At 37.3% G+C, this 19,788-nt stretch overlaps 1 protein-coding gene across 1 annotated transcript in view; it reads right to left on the bottom strand.

Annotated features, from left to right (window-relative positions):
• LOC145985505 (uncharacterized) overlaps nt 1–19,788 on the bottom strand; it is a 573,655-nt gene that overhangs the window by 29,432 nt on the left and 524,435 nt on the right. Inside the window, exons 9-10 of the mRNA XM_083119575.1 lie at nt 4,160–4,192; nt 660–760 (exon numbers count right to left, since the gene is read on the bottom strand). Of these exons, the coding sequence (XP_082975701.1) occupies nt 660–760; nt 4,160–4,192 (134 nt within the window). The remainder of the gene's footprint in view (nt 1–659; nt 761–4,159; nt 4,193–19,788) is intronic.

The raw sequence follows: 19,788 nt of genomic DNA, 5'->3' as shown, positions 1-19,788 counted from the left end.
AATATTTAGCATTGCACAAGATGCCCTAAATCTGGCCCAGATAAATTTAAAAAAACAAGACCTATTTATAAATTATCAGGTGGAAAGATACATGTGATCAATACTAGGAACTACCGTATTTGGAAATTTTCACATTCATTTATCTTCAATGAAGGTCGGAGAAGTTTTGGTAACTATTTAAAAAACGAAAATACTGGGAAAAGTGAAAATGAATTAACCACAAAGTGGCAGGTCTTTATGGTAGCGATTGCTGTTACAACAGTTTTAAGCAATGCCATTGGCTGGTAGCTTTTTGGAGGTTTTTGCGGGAAGTAATATACTGTGGTGGTTAGGTTAGGCTTGTTGGGTTTGGTTCTCTTAGAAGAAGAACACGACGAAAAATGGTTGTAGCAGCAATACCGACATATAGGTCTTTATATATTCTACTGTTAAAGTTATAATATGAATATTCTGTGTAGGAATATTCAACCAGAAACAGTAATAAAACTAGTAAATAATCACTGTTACCAGCTTGTGGCAAAATATACATTTGTGCACACCTAGTCATTTTTGTTTCCACAGATCGACTAAAATTACCTCGCAGTACATGCTGAATTAATTACGAATACTATTTTAAGAGGTTAATAAATAAATTTCAGGAATAAATTCAACAAGAATACCTTTGTTTCTTCTGCTATTCTCCCCGTAGTACCCTCCACTATTATTGTATATCCCTTCGTCCTCCACATAATTTTGATAGTTCCCGCCGTACCAGTCCGAGCTGAAAATGAGAAACATCATTAAAATACTAATATTTACAAAATCACTGTTTACAATGAAAAGTGTAGTAGATGAATAGCACGTACACACACACGCAGACGAAGTGAAACCACACAACTTATGAAGAAGCTACAGAGAATCAAACATTACAGGTAGAAGGAAAATATGATAAATAAAACGGTGTATACAGAGCAAATATTGATACCCGTAGTAGTAACTAAATTCATGGTTTGGAAGTTCTTATCTATAAATTATATATTTTATAATTATATGTACAACAAATGCCATAGTTCTTGCATTAGGTGCACAATTTTATCCATGAATATTACATATAAACAATAAGGTATTAAGTTCTTGTTTTAGACACATTTACGCATTCAATCAAAGCTAAAATATATTAGCAATATTTAAGTACTTTAATTCAGAATTAGTTTGTATTTTTAGAGTGCCATCTAGTGTTGATTATCTAGCTTCATTTAATAAAATTCCTAGCTACTTACGGTTTCAGTATTTTATTCGTGACATATTTAAGTTGTTCCGTCGGATTTCAACACTACAATTACAGAAACAATGGTTCCTATACGGTTTATTGAACACAATGTTTTACACATTATTATTAGAAACCACGGAAATGCATAGGCTTATATTTCCCAAGTGGATATCTCTGGTTCATGTACATGTTCAATATCTGGCATAACCATCATCTTTCATAACGTAATCTAATGGTACAAGTTTCAATTATAAGATAATGCCAGCTTGAAACAAACATTAAATATGTTACTTATTGACGGATGTGAAGATTTATTACTACTTTCCAAATTAAAGAGGTAAGTTTGAAGATGATATTTAAAAATTGATTTGGCATTAGAGCTTGGCTAAGAACATTAGTCATCTGGAGCAAATTACTAGAATCACCTCTCAATTTCTTCATGTATTATCTTGTATTTATAATGTTCTTGTGAGATTTGTTCGATATGTGATATAACCTTGATTATGGCATGAAATCTAGCCATTTTCACAGCGGCACCTAAAATCAAGTATCACAACTCTTTGCTGTAGTTTCCACTAGAACATTTTGCATGTAACAAAATGACAAGGTAACAGAATGATATCGTTAAAGGCATTATATTAAATATTGAACGAACAAAATAATAATAATGTGGTTACATCTGACATACTGTGATGAATAGTATAAAAAGAGCGCAGTCTATGACGATCATTTTGCAAAACATTACATGTATTCTGAGTCTCGTTTTCATTTGCTTTTTAGTTTATTTGACATTATCATGAAGTCATAATAAAAATATATTTCACATTAGTACCAGATCGTATTCACCCAGAAAAAAAGTAATGCATATTCTTGATTTTAGGCTCGGTACTCTAGAATCAAATACAATTTGATTGAGCCATTAAGTTTTAAGTTATTAAATTAGCATTATGTTTTGTGTGGTCAAGAAAGCTTGACACTCCAACAACAAACAAGAATCTCTTGATTAATGAAAGTTTTTTATCGCAATGTCAATGATGCTTAATATATTAATTGTCATTCTTTGCACACACAGAAGCAAGTTTCATGCAGATAATTTTGTATGCTGTATGTAAAAGCACTCTTCTACTTTGTGGAAACTTTTGTCGCAGTTTACAACTTCATTATTTGAAATATTTACATCCTTTGAATATTACAAATTTAACAGTGGAACTTAATGACTGTGATACAAAGTCAGTAGCTTCAGCATCCACACCCTGCAACTCCCGGTCTTTGAAGCCCTTAAACCCACCACAGATTTTCACCTTTACAATGTGAAAGACATGAATGTCCGTATACATTTTTAGTAAGTACCGTACAAGCCACACTTTCAGTTTGAAAAATACTGTTCAAAATTGCACTACTTCTGATGGTCCAAAGGCCGAACTTCGGTTTCCACCCCAACATAAAGCTACAAGGGGAAGCGCCTTTAAAGCAAGTTATTGACAGGGAAAGATGCATCCTATACCTTCAATTCAAGTATTCTGTGTTCAGTTATCAGTGGCAGCTGTAGTGTAGATGTGTACCGTAGTCAACGGTTATAAGTGAAATTCAGTGATAAGTGCTAGACTAATTTCTATACAAAGAAGAGATTCTCATTGAATGTCGTACTTAAATTAATTGAAATCGGAATGTAATGGGTATCCATTGTGCCAGTAAGTTAACAGTACTTTAGATTGAAGTATGATAAATATCCTTATTCTAAAATATTCCAAATTAACTTGAAACAGGCTAATAGTTTCGAAATGGATAATAAATTGCACAAAACTAAAACTTCATAAACTACGCGAATCAAGGAGTGGTATTTTAAATGTGTGTGGTTTCCCGCGGGTTCTTCGAAATTTTCAAACGGTAAAGATGAACGACTTACATTTCATTTGACAAGTCTTTAAATTTTAAACATATGTAGGAATCGTTTCTGATTTCCTTAAAGGTTTTCGAATGGGCGCCACAAAACTATTTTAGAGCTGTTATATAATATTACACATATTTATGTATTATATATATTAAACATATTTCATATATTCATCCAGAAAATTTCTTACTTTTAGACTCCATATTCAAGAAAGAAATTGCAACTTGGGTAAGTAATTAAAATTTTACATAAAACTATCAATAAATGTTATATTCGTTTACTTTTATGGAACAGATATCAAAATATTTACATATTCTGGCAATATTATCTTAAAATGGTATTTTTATAGTAATATGTAATTCGCTCATTTATTATTTGCATTGAATGAATAATATTGGTAGCTTTTAGAAACAGATGAAATATCTGAAGTCAGAGTTAGCACGTTCACCAAAATATTTAAAATGGGGTTTTATATATATATATATATATATATATATATTCATGTCATAAAGTTATTTAAAATTACTAATATTTATAAATTTGTTATTTTATCGGATGTATAATTCCAAAATATTAAAAGCATTATTGTGTATATTATTAGAAGTTTCCCCGCGATATTTTAAGTACAGCGCATAACAGATTTAAAAATATTAATGGTTTACATATACAAGCTCAGAATGGAGTCTAAGGTATATGTGTAAGTATGTATGTAAATATATATATATATATATATATATATATATATATATATATAATAGAAGGGATGAGCAATCTCTATTGAGATTTATTATCAAATATTTATACATGCTACATGGTTGAAATTTTTCTCTTCTATGTAACAAGACTAAGTACACATTACTAAAAATTAACACTATTTCTACGAAAAAAGCAGATAATAAATTCTACGAAAAGTGTATAAAAATTGGTGGAAGTTGACATAAACTGTAGAGAAATTGTGCAGGATGGTAAAACAGATATGATTTGAATCAGAAATTTGTGAACAGTGTACTTTTCCTTACCTGTCTTCAGTATCCCATTTGTTTTTCCGATGCCTGAAAAGTAAATATTGAATGTACACGTCTTATGTACAGAAAAAGTGTGTTCTGCAAAGTACACCTAATTAATATTTTTGTGTTTGTCAGATACTTTTCTCTACGCAAAATGCTACGTCAGATTCTATGGTGTAAACTACGGTTAATTGTAAGACTACTCTATTGAAAACACAAATAATGCATACTACAGACTATAATAGCTAGATAATGTACTACATTGCATATACATCCTAATATTTCATATTCTATTCTACATTATATTCTCTAGTAATGTGATACAAAAATACGAAATATATATCTAATTGAATATGGTGATATCAATTTTGATGATATTTGGTACACAGCTTTGCTTTGCTCAAAAACCGATACCCGGGAAAGGATTTTGCTGAAATATGATTATTACGAACTATATGAGGGTTGTTCAAAATGTCATTTTTGAGCAAAATGCTCTTTTCAATTAAGTATATCTCGGGAACGAATAAAGATACAGAATTGTTCTTGAACTGGTTGTAAAGAGGAAAGATGGGTGCATATTATGAGATGATAAAATGTTGAACACACTGTTCAAATGTTCAAATTTTAAGTTTGAACAGCTCAAAACACCACCAAACGATTTTCCTCATTTTTGGATATTTTTAACTACCATACTTCCTCTTCATACTGAGAAAGTTTTATCGAGGTGCTTTTTTGATATAAGAGAGAAAAATGAGATTGAAATTTGTCCTGCATCAGCAATGAACTGAGCTGCATAATCCTTATGATGAGACGTTTCATTTGTGTCGCCCTAATGGATATATATATACTTACTGTTCAGGGACAGATGATATTTCACTTGATAATTGGATTCATTTTGTGCTGTTATTGCTAATTTTTAAGTTATTGTTTCCATATTTTTAGCCACATTCGTGGGAACGAAATGTGGGAGTGTTGTGAAAACTTCTGTGTTAGCCAAAATAATGAAGGGCAAAAAAAACGACGGATGTCGGGAATAATTCCGTAAAAGATGGATTTTGGTCAGTTGTTAGAACACTACTAGTAGTGCAAAATCTCAAAAGTTCCCGCCCTTCTCCCCTGTGCTTCCCCTCAAGCATCGGATTCACAGACTCTTAGTTACTATCCTCATTAGATGGACTGAAGAAAAGGTAATGTTTCGTTGTCAAATAATATAAGTTTCTCACGTTATGCAAGAAATCACCTTTAAAATAAGACAAGTCTTTCTGTACTTTTTTCTTGATTGTAACTTTCGAATAAATTATGCGACAGAAAATTATTTGGAATAACAATTATAGCCTAATTTATAAGCGTTAAATTTATATAAGTTTTAATGTATTTAATGAAAGAATCGCTATAAGATGTGTCTCCAAATAGAGGACTTTGTACCCACCATCTTGATTACTGTCCAGTGGCTAAGTCCCTAATGATTGACGAAATATTACACATTTTGATAAAAGCAAGAAACTTGGTAGTATAATTGTTATGCCATTTAAGGTATTTTCAGTCGAGGAGCCAATCGCTACGTGCGTCCTAATGCCTCCCGTGTTCAAAAGAGTCCACCGTATTAGATAATTTTGGTTTGATATATCTCGGGAACGGTGACGCCTATCAAGGTCTGGTTTTCTCAGAAATACTCCAAATAGTGTAAACTTTCACACTAAATCAATAAATCTATATTTAAAAAATACCATTCTTTTGTGAAAAACTCATTTTTTAAAGAATTTTGTGAGAATAACCGAGTGTTGAAAGTTATGTTGATGGTTATCTTCATACATTTTCAGTCATATAAATTAGAGCTGATTCCAACATCTTGAAATGAGGTCTAAAGCAATAAAATTTTGTATAATTGTCATTTTTACAGTAACTTTATAAATATAAAAATAGTATTTTAAGTATTCAGCTCATCTAAAATTTAAATGAAAACTTCTAACAAACATTACCCAATATTACAATATATACAGGGTATCGCAAAACAATTTCAACAACGCTTGGGTGCTGGTAGATATAAAAACAGGTAACTTTTCCTTATAAACCTTACCTCGAAAGCGGTGAGTTTCTGCGCTATAAGCACTTAAAATCTATCCTGTATGTATGCAACTCAACACAGCAAACGACGGCTCTGACATAACTTCCAGGGGCACGCGGAAAAGTATCAACATTCTTTTGTATTTTGGTCAGGTAAGACAGCCAAGTGATCCTGCCCCACGCCCCTGGAAGTTATGACAGAACAGTAGTTTGCTGTGTTGGGTTGCATATATACAGGATAGATTTTAAGCGCTCCTAGCGCAGAAACTAAGAGCTTTCAAGGTAAAGTTGTTTTGCGACACCCTGCACAATACTATCGTTTGATTCGGGAATATTTTTAAGACTGCTAACTTGTAGCGGCGATTGGGTGCCGAACCTTGAAGGATGGGCGGAGATGGCAGTTAATTTTCTTATTAGACAAGACTTTGCATTAAGAGACCATCCATAGTGCGAGGCAAAAAAGTACGAAAAAGTTGTCGGAAATTGCCCCAAGTACCCCTAATCGCCGGAATTGCTTCTAACTCACAGTTATTCTCATAAAACATTATAGGTAATGATTTTTTTCTCAAACATTCCCGACATTCGTCGTCCCCCCCCCCCTTCATTATTTTGGCTAACACAGAAGTTTTCACAACACTCCCACATCTCGTCCCCACGAATGTGGTTAAAAATATGGAAACAATAACTTATAAATTAGCAATAACAGCACAAAATGAATCCAATTATCAAGTGGAATATCATCTGTCCCTGAACAGTAAGTATATATATCCATTAGCGCGACACAAATGAAACGTCTCATCATAAGGACTATACAGCTCAGTTCATTGATAATGCAGGACAAATTTCAATCTAATTTTTCTCCCTTATATAAAAAAAACACCTCGATAAAACTTTCTCAGTATGAAGAGGAAGGATGGTAGTTAATAATATCCAAAAATGAGGAAAATCGTTTGTGGGAGTTTTGAGCTGTTCCAACTTAAAATTTGAACATTTAAACAGTGTGTTCAAATTTTACAAAGTTTCAAAATTTAATCATCTCATAATATGCACCAATCTTTCCACTTTACAACGAGCTCAAGAACGCTTATATATCTTCATTCGTTCCCGAGATATACTTTATTGAAAAGAGCATTTTGCTCAAATTTGACATTTTGAACAACCCTCATATAATTCGTAATACTCATATTTGAGCAAAATCCTTTCACATGTATCGGTTTTAGAGCAAAGCAAAGCTGTGTACCAAATATCATCAAAATCGGTGACTATGAGGGTCAACTCCTGCCTTTATTTTGCTTCTTTAGGTAATACTAGTTTTTAATGTTACAATATGTACAATACACGAATACGCTTTTTTGTATGTTTATGGTGTTGGATATTTACGTATATACGTGGGTGTTGGATATTTACGTATATACGTGGGGGGGTGTAATTTCATAAGTTCTTTCTTTGTTGCTATTTTTATTTCTTACTTTCTCTGCTTCTCACTTTTTTCATCCTCTATTTTTCTGTATTTCTTTTTGTTCTTCTTCTGCTTCGTTATTTCCCTCACACAATTAATTATTTCCCAAGGAAGTTATATTAATGTTTAATGATTAAGTCTTTAAATTTTTAATAGACTAAGAGTTTCGAAACGGATAACGCAGCGTGATAAAGGCATATAGAGGGAGAGAGCAAGAAAATCAATTAAAAGTGGCAGAGATAGAGAAATAGGGTAACAAAGACAGAAAATTAAAAAGAAAGGATATAGAGAAACCGGAAAAAAGATGAAAAGAAAAGGACAGACGAACAGAGGAAGAAGGAAAGAAAGAAATAAAAACAGAGAAATACTGAAATATTGAGAAAGAATGAGGGAGACTGACTAGAATACATGATAATCAAACCATATTCTCCGGCGACGACATTGTGCTCAAATGTCCAACTTCCCAGAAAAATTCGAAGGGTAAATTCAATATAACGGCTTCTAAGTTCAGCACAGCAAGAGATATAGTGACATAGTCAAAGATTCGGTCATTGCCCTAACAAATAATGTTACGAGGAGGAGTCAAATGCAAAACTTAAAAGTGTCACAAAATGTTTAATATTTATGCTATTGTGATGAGATTTGGTGTTTCTGTTTCTCGTACTTTACTTTCTGTCCAATATGTGGTAGAAGAGTGTTGGTGACCAGTCGTCGTTGTAGGAGCAATTTCAAGATGGCCACCCCACTAACAACATGCACCAAGGAAGAACAGCGTTCTGTGATCAGATTTTTGACGAGTGATGGTATTAAACATAGACGTAGTTAGGTAGGGGCTAGAGGGGGCTATGCCCCCAGAACCAGCCATTAGCCCCCCAAATGCATTTGACATATGCATAAAATTGAGGAAAGAGAAACTGCACACAATAATTAGAAAATTCTCATGAGACTTTCAAATGTTACTCTTGTGCTGTGGCAGATTTTCTGAATTTCAATTTTTTTTCCTGATGTAGAATACAATGAAAGTTGAAGTGCGTGTACCTTTTTACGGGGACCATATGTTCCGAACAAGATTTCAAAGAGAAAATATCACCGTTATTTTCTTTGATCTTCCACCTTGGAGCGTTAGGTGAACATTGTTACATTCAAACAATAGCGGCGTTGCATCCAGTGTTTATATAAATGTAGCCTTTCAACAATGAGTCCCTACAATTGTGTTTTTCCGAACATGAAAAAGAGAAGCCATCATTGTAGATATTTGAACAGAATAGCATTTTTGATAGGGAAAAGGCGTCAGTTCAAAGAAGTGAATTCAGTTTCTGTGGATTTATATTGCGTGTACGCCTAAATGTCGCGATCCTGTAGAAACGATTCGTGCGTAATTGTTTTATTAAATAGTGATCACTACAGTTCATTGGCGAAATAACTCTTTTCCAAGTCTGTTGTGTGTGGTGCATCACTTCACCCAATATGTATGCAGATGTGCTAAGTTTATTTAGATTTTTCATTGTACGAAGGCAGTGCAGTTGAAAGTTGAGTTCAACTCTCCTGTTGACGGGTGAATCTTGTGATTGATTGATTGATTGATTTGGTGTTTCAAGTCCCCTTTATGCACAGCAAGGCTAATCGGGACTAGACTACAGTTTAAAGTGGGGTCTGAACCACTATGTGACTCCGCCGGGCATCGAACCCGGGACCGGGTGAATCTTGTGGTTCACTTCTGGGGATGCTTGGAATCTCGGGGATCTCTTGGAGTCTAAGGATAAATTGATTCTTCTGGAGGTACGAAGGAGCTTATTTGTTGTTTCAAGTAACCCACAGGAAGATTATCGTGGAAGGATACGTGCTTATGCGGGTTAGCCTATATAATAACAATAAATCTTTATAATCTTTTGGAGTAAAGTCAGGCGTTAAATAATGCATAGGCAAAGTTATCATATAAAACCTGCTTTGAATGTCATAATCTTTTTTTTTTAAGTCACCTGGCCAGGGTTATATTAAAGTTATTTGGTCGACGATCCAAATTTAAAAGCCTAGTCTTCAGGATAATTAAATAATATTTCACCTACAAATAGCAACTTTCTATATCTTTCATGATACCATTTATTAGTGTATGTTCTTTTTATATATATTTTTAAATTCAGACCTTGTTTTCAGGCACAATGGTAATTATTGTAATAAAAAAAATGAATTTTTCCTTAAGCCTACTTAGAGACTAAAAATAGCGAACGTTTCGCGATAATTTAGTAACTTGCAATTTTGAAATGTTCCGTAATTCTTCGTTTCCTTAATTCAATTCTTCGAAAGACAATTTCAGTGATCCGAAAGCGTCATAATTCTTATAGTGTTCCAGTTTAGTGCATTTCATTTTAGAGTTCAATGTGTATCTACATATAAAATTACACATTGTTTCGTTAAGCATTTGTTTAGATACGTCGCTGCTCATTAAATGTTGACAAAACGTATATGTTGCTGTTAATTGTTATTTGGTTTCTAATTTGCGAAAAGGCGATACTGGACTATAATCTGAATCAAAGAAACATTTAATGGCGTTGGTTTCTGTTCGATTAGATATTAAGCAATTAACGTCCCATTATAAGCATGCATAGTAGTACACACATCAAGAAAAGTTTGGAAACACCCACAGTACCGGGTATTAGAGAAAGAAAACGAGGTATAGGTGTCATGAAAAATGGATAGTGTATTTGTGGAAACCTTTGACCACAGTACAGTGAAACGACATGACAATCCCAGTCAAGTGACAGACGAAACATCAAAGTATGCCATTATGGCGAAACTGGAACAAAAAGAAACAGCACATGACCCGTTCTCTGCAAAGAACATAGTCCATCTCAGCAGCGAGTAAAGCCTCCTCGTACACGTCTCGGATGATTCACACGTCGTGGCATCGTGGCATACCATTGATGAGGCTGTCAATGAACTCTTGGTCCATCCTATCCCACTCGTCTTCTGCCACTCGTCGGAGGTCATTCAGTGTTGAGAGAGGTGGTACACGCCTCCGAACAGCCCTTTTCAGCTTGTCCCATACATGTTTGGTGGGGTTCATGTCTGGGGAAAATATGGGCCGGTCCATTCGAGCGATACCTGCATTGTCGATGAACGCTCCTACAATCCGCGCCCTGTGACAACGAGCATTGTCATCCTGCAACACGAAAGCATCTCCCACAGCAGCACGAAAAGGCGCAACAAAACGTTCCAAAATACAGTCCCGATATTTGACAGTATTCATAGGCCCTTGGACAGCAACCAGTGGCGTGCGACGTCCCATCGTGATACCACCTCCAAAACATGACTGACCCACCTCCCTGTTGATGTCGCTCCACCACATACCGAGCTCGAGCAATGCTACCTGACTCTCGCCACACACGTATTCGACCATTATCAGGTCGCAAACACAGGCGGTATTCATGAGTAAAGAGAACACTGGACCGTCGCTGAATGTCCCAGTCGTGGTGTTGAGCTCACCGATATCGCACACTACGGCGAGTCATGGTTAACGGGACGCTCTCCAGAGACGTCGTGCATGCAACCTTGCATTATGGAGTCGATTAAGAATGTTTGTGGAGTCACGTGTACACCTGTAGCTCCGAACTTGTCATTTCTGAGGTCTGCAACAGTGCGTTCGGTGTTTCTCCGGGCAAGAATTTGGACATAGCTGTCCTGTGCTAGGGCGGACGAACGGGGATGACGATCGACGACACCTCCAGTCTCCACGTACCGTTTCCATCTTTTGGACACGGCAGATACACTCACACCCACTCGTTGGGCACATTAACAATAAGAATAACCTTGCTCCACTAAGGTGACAAGTCGAACATGATTGTATTCTGATATCGTTACTGGAGGCATTTTTCTACCCAGGCAGGTGCGTTTCACTCACTGCAACACACGAAAACACAATGTGTCTTACTGTACTGACAGCTCGGAGTGGTTGTGAGTTGCATTATTCCCACCCACGCAGCACTGGTGCTGCTATTTCTGTCTGCTCTGCTGGTAACGTCTCGACTGACATCTACCATGAGTTACATGCCAGGTACCGTTCCATATTTCACTGTTTTACTTGTCAACTGAGGTGTTTCCAAACTTATTTTGATGTGTGTATATGGGTAACACAGAAGATCTGCATGCAAGGTTCAAATGAATGCAAACTAATTACATCCTACTAAATAGTATTCTGGGGAGCTCTTTGCAAACATCTCTAAGATTGTTAAGATAGTAAACCAACGAAGTTCATCCCTTCTCTCCCCCCTGATAAAATAAATCGCACCCTGGGCAGGTGATCATTTTCAGTTAACGTAGATTATTACATACCTACGGAAGACTGCCATTGTCTTCAACTACAACTGCAACGAAACGTATTAAAAAATGGGAAAGGTCCACCATGGGAAAGACAAATTTTCTTCCATATCAGTGTTAAACATGGAAAGGGAAATTGTAGCTTACCGACGAAGATTTTTACGGGAATTTATACAGATGAGCAGAAAACAGTGCACTTCTATTGAAGTTTTAGATAAGATAAATAGATAATTGGTGTAATAACTTAATGTTTTCTCATGAGTCTAGTCGCAAGTGCTTCTCAGTTGTAGTAAAATTAGGAAAATACGAAGATTTTTATACAAAAAGTAAGGATATTTAAATTTTTACTATTCCATAACCTATGTAGATTGTGCTTTTAAATGCCTTGCAGCATTATATTTGCTCAGGTTTACCCATTAATATTATCACATATTAAAATTATAGGTCTGTCTCCTTTATTCTTAAAAAGAAATGTGTTCTTTAATAAATTTGCAACCATCTATCATAGCGTAGTTACGCCTTTTAACAATTCCATTTCTTTTGGATAAGATGATGTAGGGATCACCTATCCCCCAATAAGGAGAATGCCTGTGATGATTTTTGTAATGGATAAAAGCATGAATAAAGTTAGCCCCAGCTAGTTTCCCCAAGCGTACGGGCAAAAATGCGCCTGTGGTATTAAACGTATGGATATTCATCGTAGAATGAAGACGCAGTATGGTGAAGTTTGTATGTCACAGCAACAGGTATATGAGTGGAGTAGGAAATTCAGAAGTGGTGTCACATCTGTTGCAGGAGCTTCTCGCCCAGGCCAAGCACATCGAGTTGTGACGCAGGAGAATATAGCGGCTGTCGAGGCCGTTCTACGGGATAATCGCCGAGTGACTGTGAATGAAATAGTTGCCATTATAGGTAAGTAGTGTTAGTCATGGTTCAGCACATAACATCATTCATGACGTGCTCCTGTTTCGTAAAGTGTCGGCCAGGTGGGTACCACGTCAACTGACAGACGAGCTGAAAATGCAACGTGTTGATGCGTGTGAGGAACTCTTGCGGCGCTCCAAACAAGAGGGTAATGACTTTTTCAAGAGACTTGTAACTGGAGATGAAACATGGGTCCATTATTACATTCCAGAAACAAAGAAAACAAGCACGGAATGGCACCATTCATCTTTCCCTAAACCCAAAAAGTTTCGTTCGCAAGCATCTGCCCGTAAGGTCATGCTGACCCTTTTCTGGGACCAATCCGGCGTTATTCTGGAGCACTACACGCCTAGTGGAAACACAGTAACTAGTGCTTCATATTGTGATCTCGTGAAGAACCATCTGAAACCTGCAATAAGGTCAAAGCGACGCTGACTGATGTCGTCAGGTGTCATTTTGCAGCACGACAATGCTAAGCCACATACTGACCGAATGACTGTTGCGACAATTAATGTTCCTTACTCCCCAGATTTGGCCCCAAGAGATTACCACTTGTTTGGACCACTTAAAGAGGCCCTAGGAGGACAGAAGTTCCGCTCTGATGACGAGGTCAAACAGACGGTGCATACGCGGTTACGCAACCAACCAAAATACTTTTATTTCCGGGGCATACAAGCACTTTGTAAACGATGGGAAACTTGCATTCAACGTGGAGGGGATTATGTAAAAAAAATAATTAAAACCATTTGTTTCACTTCCACTGAATACATACATTTCTACAGTACTTTTAAGGTTTTAATTTCTCACCCTCTTAATACTGATGATTTGATATCTATTATGCGTTTAAGAGAAATGTCGGTGGTACAGAACTTTAGTTTTTCATCGCATTAGTAATACTAGGTTTTAGGCGTTTTTTCAATGGAATTTGGTAATATAAAGTGGTTTAATGCTGAAAAAGGTTATGGTATTATTAAGCCAGAAGCTCATGTTCTCGTACATGTATGTACGCTAGCGTTCAGAAATAAGACCGAATTCACTTAGGGAGAAGAAAAACAAGAAGAAATTAATAAAAGGAGAAAGAGGAACCGTTCATATTACGTATTCGTATTACGACTTTACCATAAAGAAGCAGACAACTTTACGAACCAATCAGGATCCTGTCATCTGCTAGGGGATTGCATGTTAACTGGGTTTCCTACCATGTGTTTATTTCCATTTGGACATGCCATTCGGTCATTACTGAATGCTTAAAATTTCATGAAAGTTAATCCACTCGCTGCTGCAGACTTCTGGTGCAAAGGTAAAATTCATTACAAGCAGTGGTGCCAACTTCAAATAAATGTCGGTGCACAAGATTTCCATAAATTATGTATTATGTACGTAATATCGCCTTTCTTGAGAAATTTAGGGAAACAGAAAGTGCCTGCCACCCCCCTTACCCCGCACCAACAACTAATCGGCACCTATGACTGGTTCCTGAAAAACTTACTTTGCCGGAATTGGCCTATGCTCTTAAGATTTACCGTGATATTTCCAATATTCTACCATTACAACTTACCTCTTAATTTACAAAAGCAACTGTTTTTTATTTACATTTGACTGTATATCATGCATAAAGATAGAGATAATTGTTATAAATTGCAGTTGAGAGGTCCACAGCTACATTTGTAAAAACTGAATCGCTAAACTTACAGTAATGAGGTTACCTATGTAATGACATTCAACAATTTATAAACGGTCCTGATCATATTTACAGTATTTGGATGGCAGCGCAAATGAATAGTCTACGACCGTCCTTTCTCCCGTCAACTTTTGACCGTCGATATTAAATACCGTTAGTTTTAAACCACAGGTTACTCGAGACTACGAACTGTTGTCTTCCCACCAGAAAAAAAATCTCCAATTCTTATAAATACACAAAAGTACAGATAACACATGCATATTGTGTATTTTGACGAACATTAAACCCACAAATTTTTTCCCTCATATGTAGAAGAGAAGAAATGTTTGATGTTTTCCACAATAAATTTTCTTGTATAAAAGGTATTTCTCTAAATTTTCGATCTTTCATGTTTTCTTTCCGATAGTTACTATTTACGCCATCTTGTAATAAACAAGTGAGGCATTCCCTGATTGCAATCATAACATTTTAGACATTAGTGCTTACTACCATAATGTAATTTGAAATTATGATGATTTTTGTTTGCAAACGCTTCCTACAACATTAAACTCTCATTGAATACAATCACTGGAATTTTTTAATAACATTGGCATAATTCACAAATCAGTTTTAAACTAACTAACTCTCTAGCCTTCTTAAACCCGAACGTTTACGGCTGCAGCAACACAAGCCTTCCATCTGTCCCTATCCTGGGCAAAATCAACCCAATCTTTTCCATCCTTTAGGTTCATTTCAACGTTATCCATCCATCTTCGTCTTGGCCTTTATACAGGTCTCTTACCACCAGCTTTCCCAAAATTAATCCTGTAAACTCTTCTTTCCTCTCCCATTCGTGCCACATGGTCTGCCCTCGAATCATTTAAAGGCCAAAATAATATATTAGAATGTAACATTCTAGCCCCCATTTGTTAGAAAATATCAGTCAACGTTTTGACAGAATGTTAAATGAAAATGCGATATTCTCCCTGCCACAGATCCAGAATGAACAACCTACACTGGGTGACGTTAGAATATGTTAGAATGGTATTAGGACAAATATGGGCTCGTTGTTCTTCTCTGTATGATCTGTGAACATACTGAATGGTCACTTACTCGTATCTAAGAAATACATGTCCTGTGAACAATTTCCACATTGTTTCATGAACAAAATAGAAAACTTGAATTCAATCGATAATACGAACGCAAATATATCCTTCAGAGGAATATTCTCCAATGTTCACAAAGAAAAAAGAACACCTACGCCCAAGCGTAGACTCGAACCCGGGAACTTCGGTGGTGAGATCAAAAGAAGACAACCTAACATGCTGGGCCACTGAGTAGGTGGTACAGTGGGATACACAAGTATCGTTCGTCAAATGCCCATCACTATTTTTTTGATTAATTTTCTCTTGCATCATATGTGTTTTTAAGAAATATATTTTTACGTATCCTGGTTCAGAGGCTGCCAGTAGCTTGTTCGTACGAACATGGTGATGTGCAATTTGCTTGGCAATATTCATTCATCAGACTGTACGTATTTGTGTATGCACTCACATTTAAGACTGTGCTGAAATTTAATACGTGACATGCTATTGAGTCTGTGTGATTTGTTATAATGATGCCTCTGTAATAGGGGAATATATATTTTCTGCAGAAGGCAATGTCCAAGAGGTACTCTCTGGGCAATGTTACTTGAATATGTTCTCATTTGGTATTTAAAACCTTATATCTTCTTATAATGCATGAAGACATCACACGACGTATTACGCGAACAAAACTAATTAATATATATTCACCTCGTTTGGGTATTAGCAATATCGTTGAAAGCACCTCCTAGCCCCCTCCAAGATGTCTTAGTTATAAAATTAATTAACACTTATTCGCCATAAGTAATATGAACAAGACCTGATTCGTATTTACTCATCTTCAAGTGTCATATGAAGATCAATGCAAACTTTTACTTTCATGTTTCTCGGTTTTCTGTCATCATTATAAATGGAGCCTTGTCATGTGTCCTTTGAATGAATGAAACTGATGAACATAGGGACCTTGGTGTTCCGAGGGAAAGAATACCTAGTACCAATTTACTATATGACTATATTAGTTATGATCAATACCTCATTTACAGTTTGTACCCAGCGACGTCGCCAGAAGGGGGCAGGAGGACACTCCACACTCTCCCCCAATTGTTGTTAATGAAATATCGAACAACATGGGTTTTTATTTCTAAGAATATGTATTTCAACATCTTTCCTAAGTTTTGTATTCTGCATATTATCACTTTTCTTATAATACCAACTTCACTCACAAATATTACTTTTGTTTTAATATACAGGGTGTTTCGTAAGTTCGTTTACAACGCTTGGGAGGTGATTGTACGAGTGAAAATAAGGTGGAAAGTTCATGTAACGAAATTCCGGAAACGGCTTTGTTGCCGAGTTATTGACGTTTGAAAACGTGGGAAAATGATTTTCCGAAGTGAATAATGGCAAAACGGGTGGAGAGAAGTCGTCGGTGTTTGGCGGTCCACTACGAAATTGGGTACGCTCTTGTCAAAAAATCACGCGGCAATGTTGTGCAATGTCGGCGCAAGGGATTCCCCAAAGGACGCAAACGAAGATGTTGACGGGAGTGGGGTGGGTGTGTGTTCTGCGTGAGCTGGTATCAACGAAAATTGGCATTTGTTGAATGGCACCAAAAAACAAAGAAAATTTCCTGAGCGATGGGCACCATGACGTAAAAACGAAAAAAATGAACTGTCATAGGTTGCATACCCTGAAGGGCTCACAGTATGCTTAATGGAGATGTGAAGGGAACCTCATCACAGGCGATTTTTAAAGTGTTCACCATGTACTTCCAAGCAGAGGCGACAACGGCGAATCAAGGATTGTCTAGTGCGACCCAACAACCCCGTCGTTTCTGCTATCGATGCTGCAGCTACATTGATACGGGCAACGAGGTCCTCGGCTGACACGACAGGTGTTTCGTAAACGAGGCGTTTCATCTCTCCTCAGAGGAAGAAATCCAGGGGCGTAATATCAGGCGATCGAGGTGGCCATGGCACAGGCCCTCCCCTGCCAATGCACTGGTTGTGGAATACGATATTGAGGAAATGTCGCACATTCCGATCGAAATGTGGGGGTGCACCGTCATGTTGAAACCACAGTCTTTGTCTCAGTGCCAAGGACACGTCCTCTAGTAGTTCAGGCAAAACCTTACTGAGAAATGCTTGATAAGTGGGTTCACATAGGCGAACAGGGAGAATGTACGGTCCAATCAAATGGTCATGCAGTATCCCGCACCACACATTCACTCCAAATCTGTGCTGATGATGTGCCACTAACAGTGTATGTGGATTTTCATGTTCCCACACATGACTGTTTTTACTATTGAACACACCAGTTTTAGTGAAGATAGCCTCATCAGTCAATACTACCGTATTTTGAAAATTGGGGATAGTTTCAATTTGATGAACAAACCATTGGCAAAAGTCCTCACGTGGGCCAAAGTCCCGAGGTAAATGGTATTGCACTTTCTTCAATTTCCACGGGTGCATCCCCTCTTCTGCCAGGACTCGCCACACATTCACATGGGAGGTGTTTCGTTCATAGGCTAGTGCGCGCGTACTGGTGCCTGGATGATCAATCACTGCAGTTATCACACTGCGGTAGTCCAACTTCTCGACAAGGTGGCAACACTGATCCTGTTTGCCGAAGTCGAGTGTCTACAGTTTGAAATAAGGTGTGCGATGGTAACACCCTATTTGGAAAACGTGCCCCATACAGACGCCTTGCAGCACGGCTATTACCTCCAGCCTCCCCACAAATCAGATGCATGTCCGCCAGCTCTTGGGACGTGTATGCAGCCATCCCTTACACCGGGGTACAAGTGTTTATGGCCGTTAACACCAGTACACTTCACAGAACACGATGGGCTATGGCTAAGAATTAACACGTAACACTGCTAGGTCAAATGTTTGCCCAACACTACTGTCCAAGAACCTCACGTCTTTCCATTCAACCGTGAATGTTTAACAACCTGCGGCACCTGAACAGCACCTGAAGCACGAATGGCACAGACACGTGCGCTCCTTCATGAGGAAACCTACACTCATCGCGACTAGGGGCCTCCCAGATAGCACAGTGGTAGCGTCGTCGCCTTTTAATCAAGGGGTCCCGGGTTCGATACCCGGTGGAGGTACAAGTGGTTCGGATCCTACTTTACTTTAAAACTGTAGTTCCAGTCACGATTAGCCTTACTGTGCATAAAGTGGATCTAAACACCAAATCAATGAATCAAATGAATCGTCGCGATTATCCTAAGCCTATTTTTATGAATTAAAAAAAATGATAAATGTAAGTGAACTTAAAACATCGTGAAAATTCTGAGGATCATAATTGATTGATTGATTTAGTTTATTTTTCTTCGCGTTTTGTGCCTCTTGGCTAATTTGCGAATATGGGGATGAGTGATAAAATGATGAAATTGATGAACGGAAATTCACAAACAACCAAGCCCGAGCGGGATTCGAACCCGGGACACTTGGCGTCGCAGCGCGATGTGTCTGAGGATCATAAATCAACATGTTTATCACGGGCAATTTATTCTAACAGTGGATCGTAAGTGGCCGTGGCAACGCTACTTAGTAAAGGGCATTCAAAGCTGGTTCAAGAAAACCGACATTATGGTTGCTTACAGCATCTGAAGTGGTTCGGGAGATGCCTGGGAGACATAGAAGAATGCGTCCGTCTTTCTTTCGACGATGCAATGCAACGAACCTACATGTGCACGTTTTCAGTTCAAACTACTTTTGAGTTGATTTTTTTATTATGTTTATTTGGCGTCGCATTTCTTCCACTTTGGGCTAGTCGCAACGATGAGGACGAATTATGATATGATGTAATACTCTCATGCTCGAAACGGGATTTTAACTCGGGACCCCTTCCTTCGTAGGACGCAGCGCTAACCCCTACGCCACGGAGGTCGACGACCTAGTTTTGAGATTATTCGTTATTTGTTACGTGCGTGTAATCTTTCCCTAATTGCAGTTTTGAACAAATTATTATTATTGCGTCACGGTATGCTGTCCATCTTGTGATTTTCTGACCTCCACAGGCATGTACTGAATGAAAATTATTTCCTAATCCACGTTCTCTCTTTGTGCGTAACTCTTTGAATCGCCCGGTTATTGGTTGTGTGCGTGTGTGTGCCACATCTGCC

Source organism: Lepisma saccharinum, chromosome 3, assembly GCF_977018435.1.
Source record: "Lepisma saccharinum chromosome 3, izLepSacc3.1, whole genome shotgun sequence".
Classification (NCBI taxonomy): Eukaryota; Metazoa; Arthropoda; class Insecta; order Zygentoma; family Lepismatidae; genus Lepisma; species Lepisma saccharinum.
The sequence above is the reverse complement of the archived record's forward strand: the minus strand, read 5'-3'. Positions and strand labels throughout refer to the sequence as shown.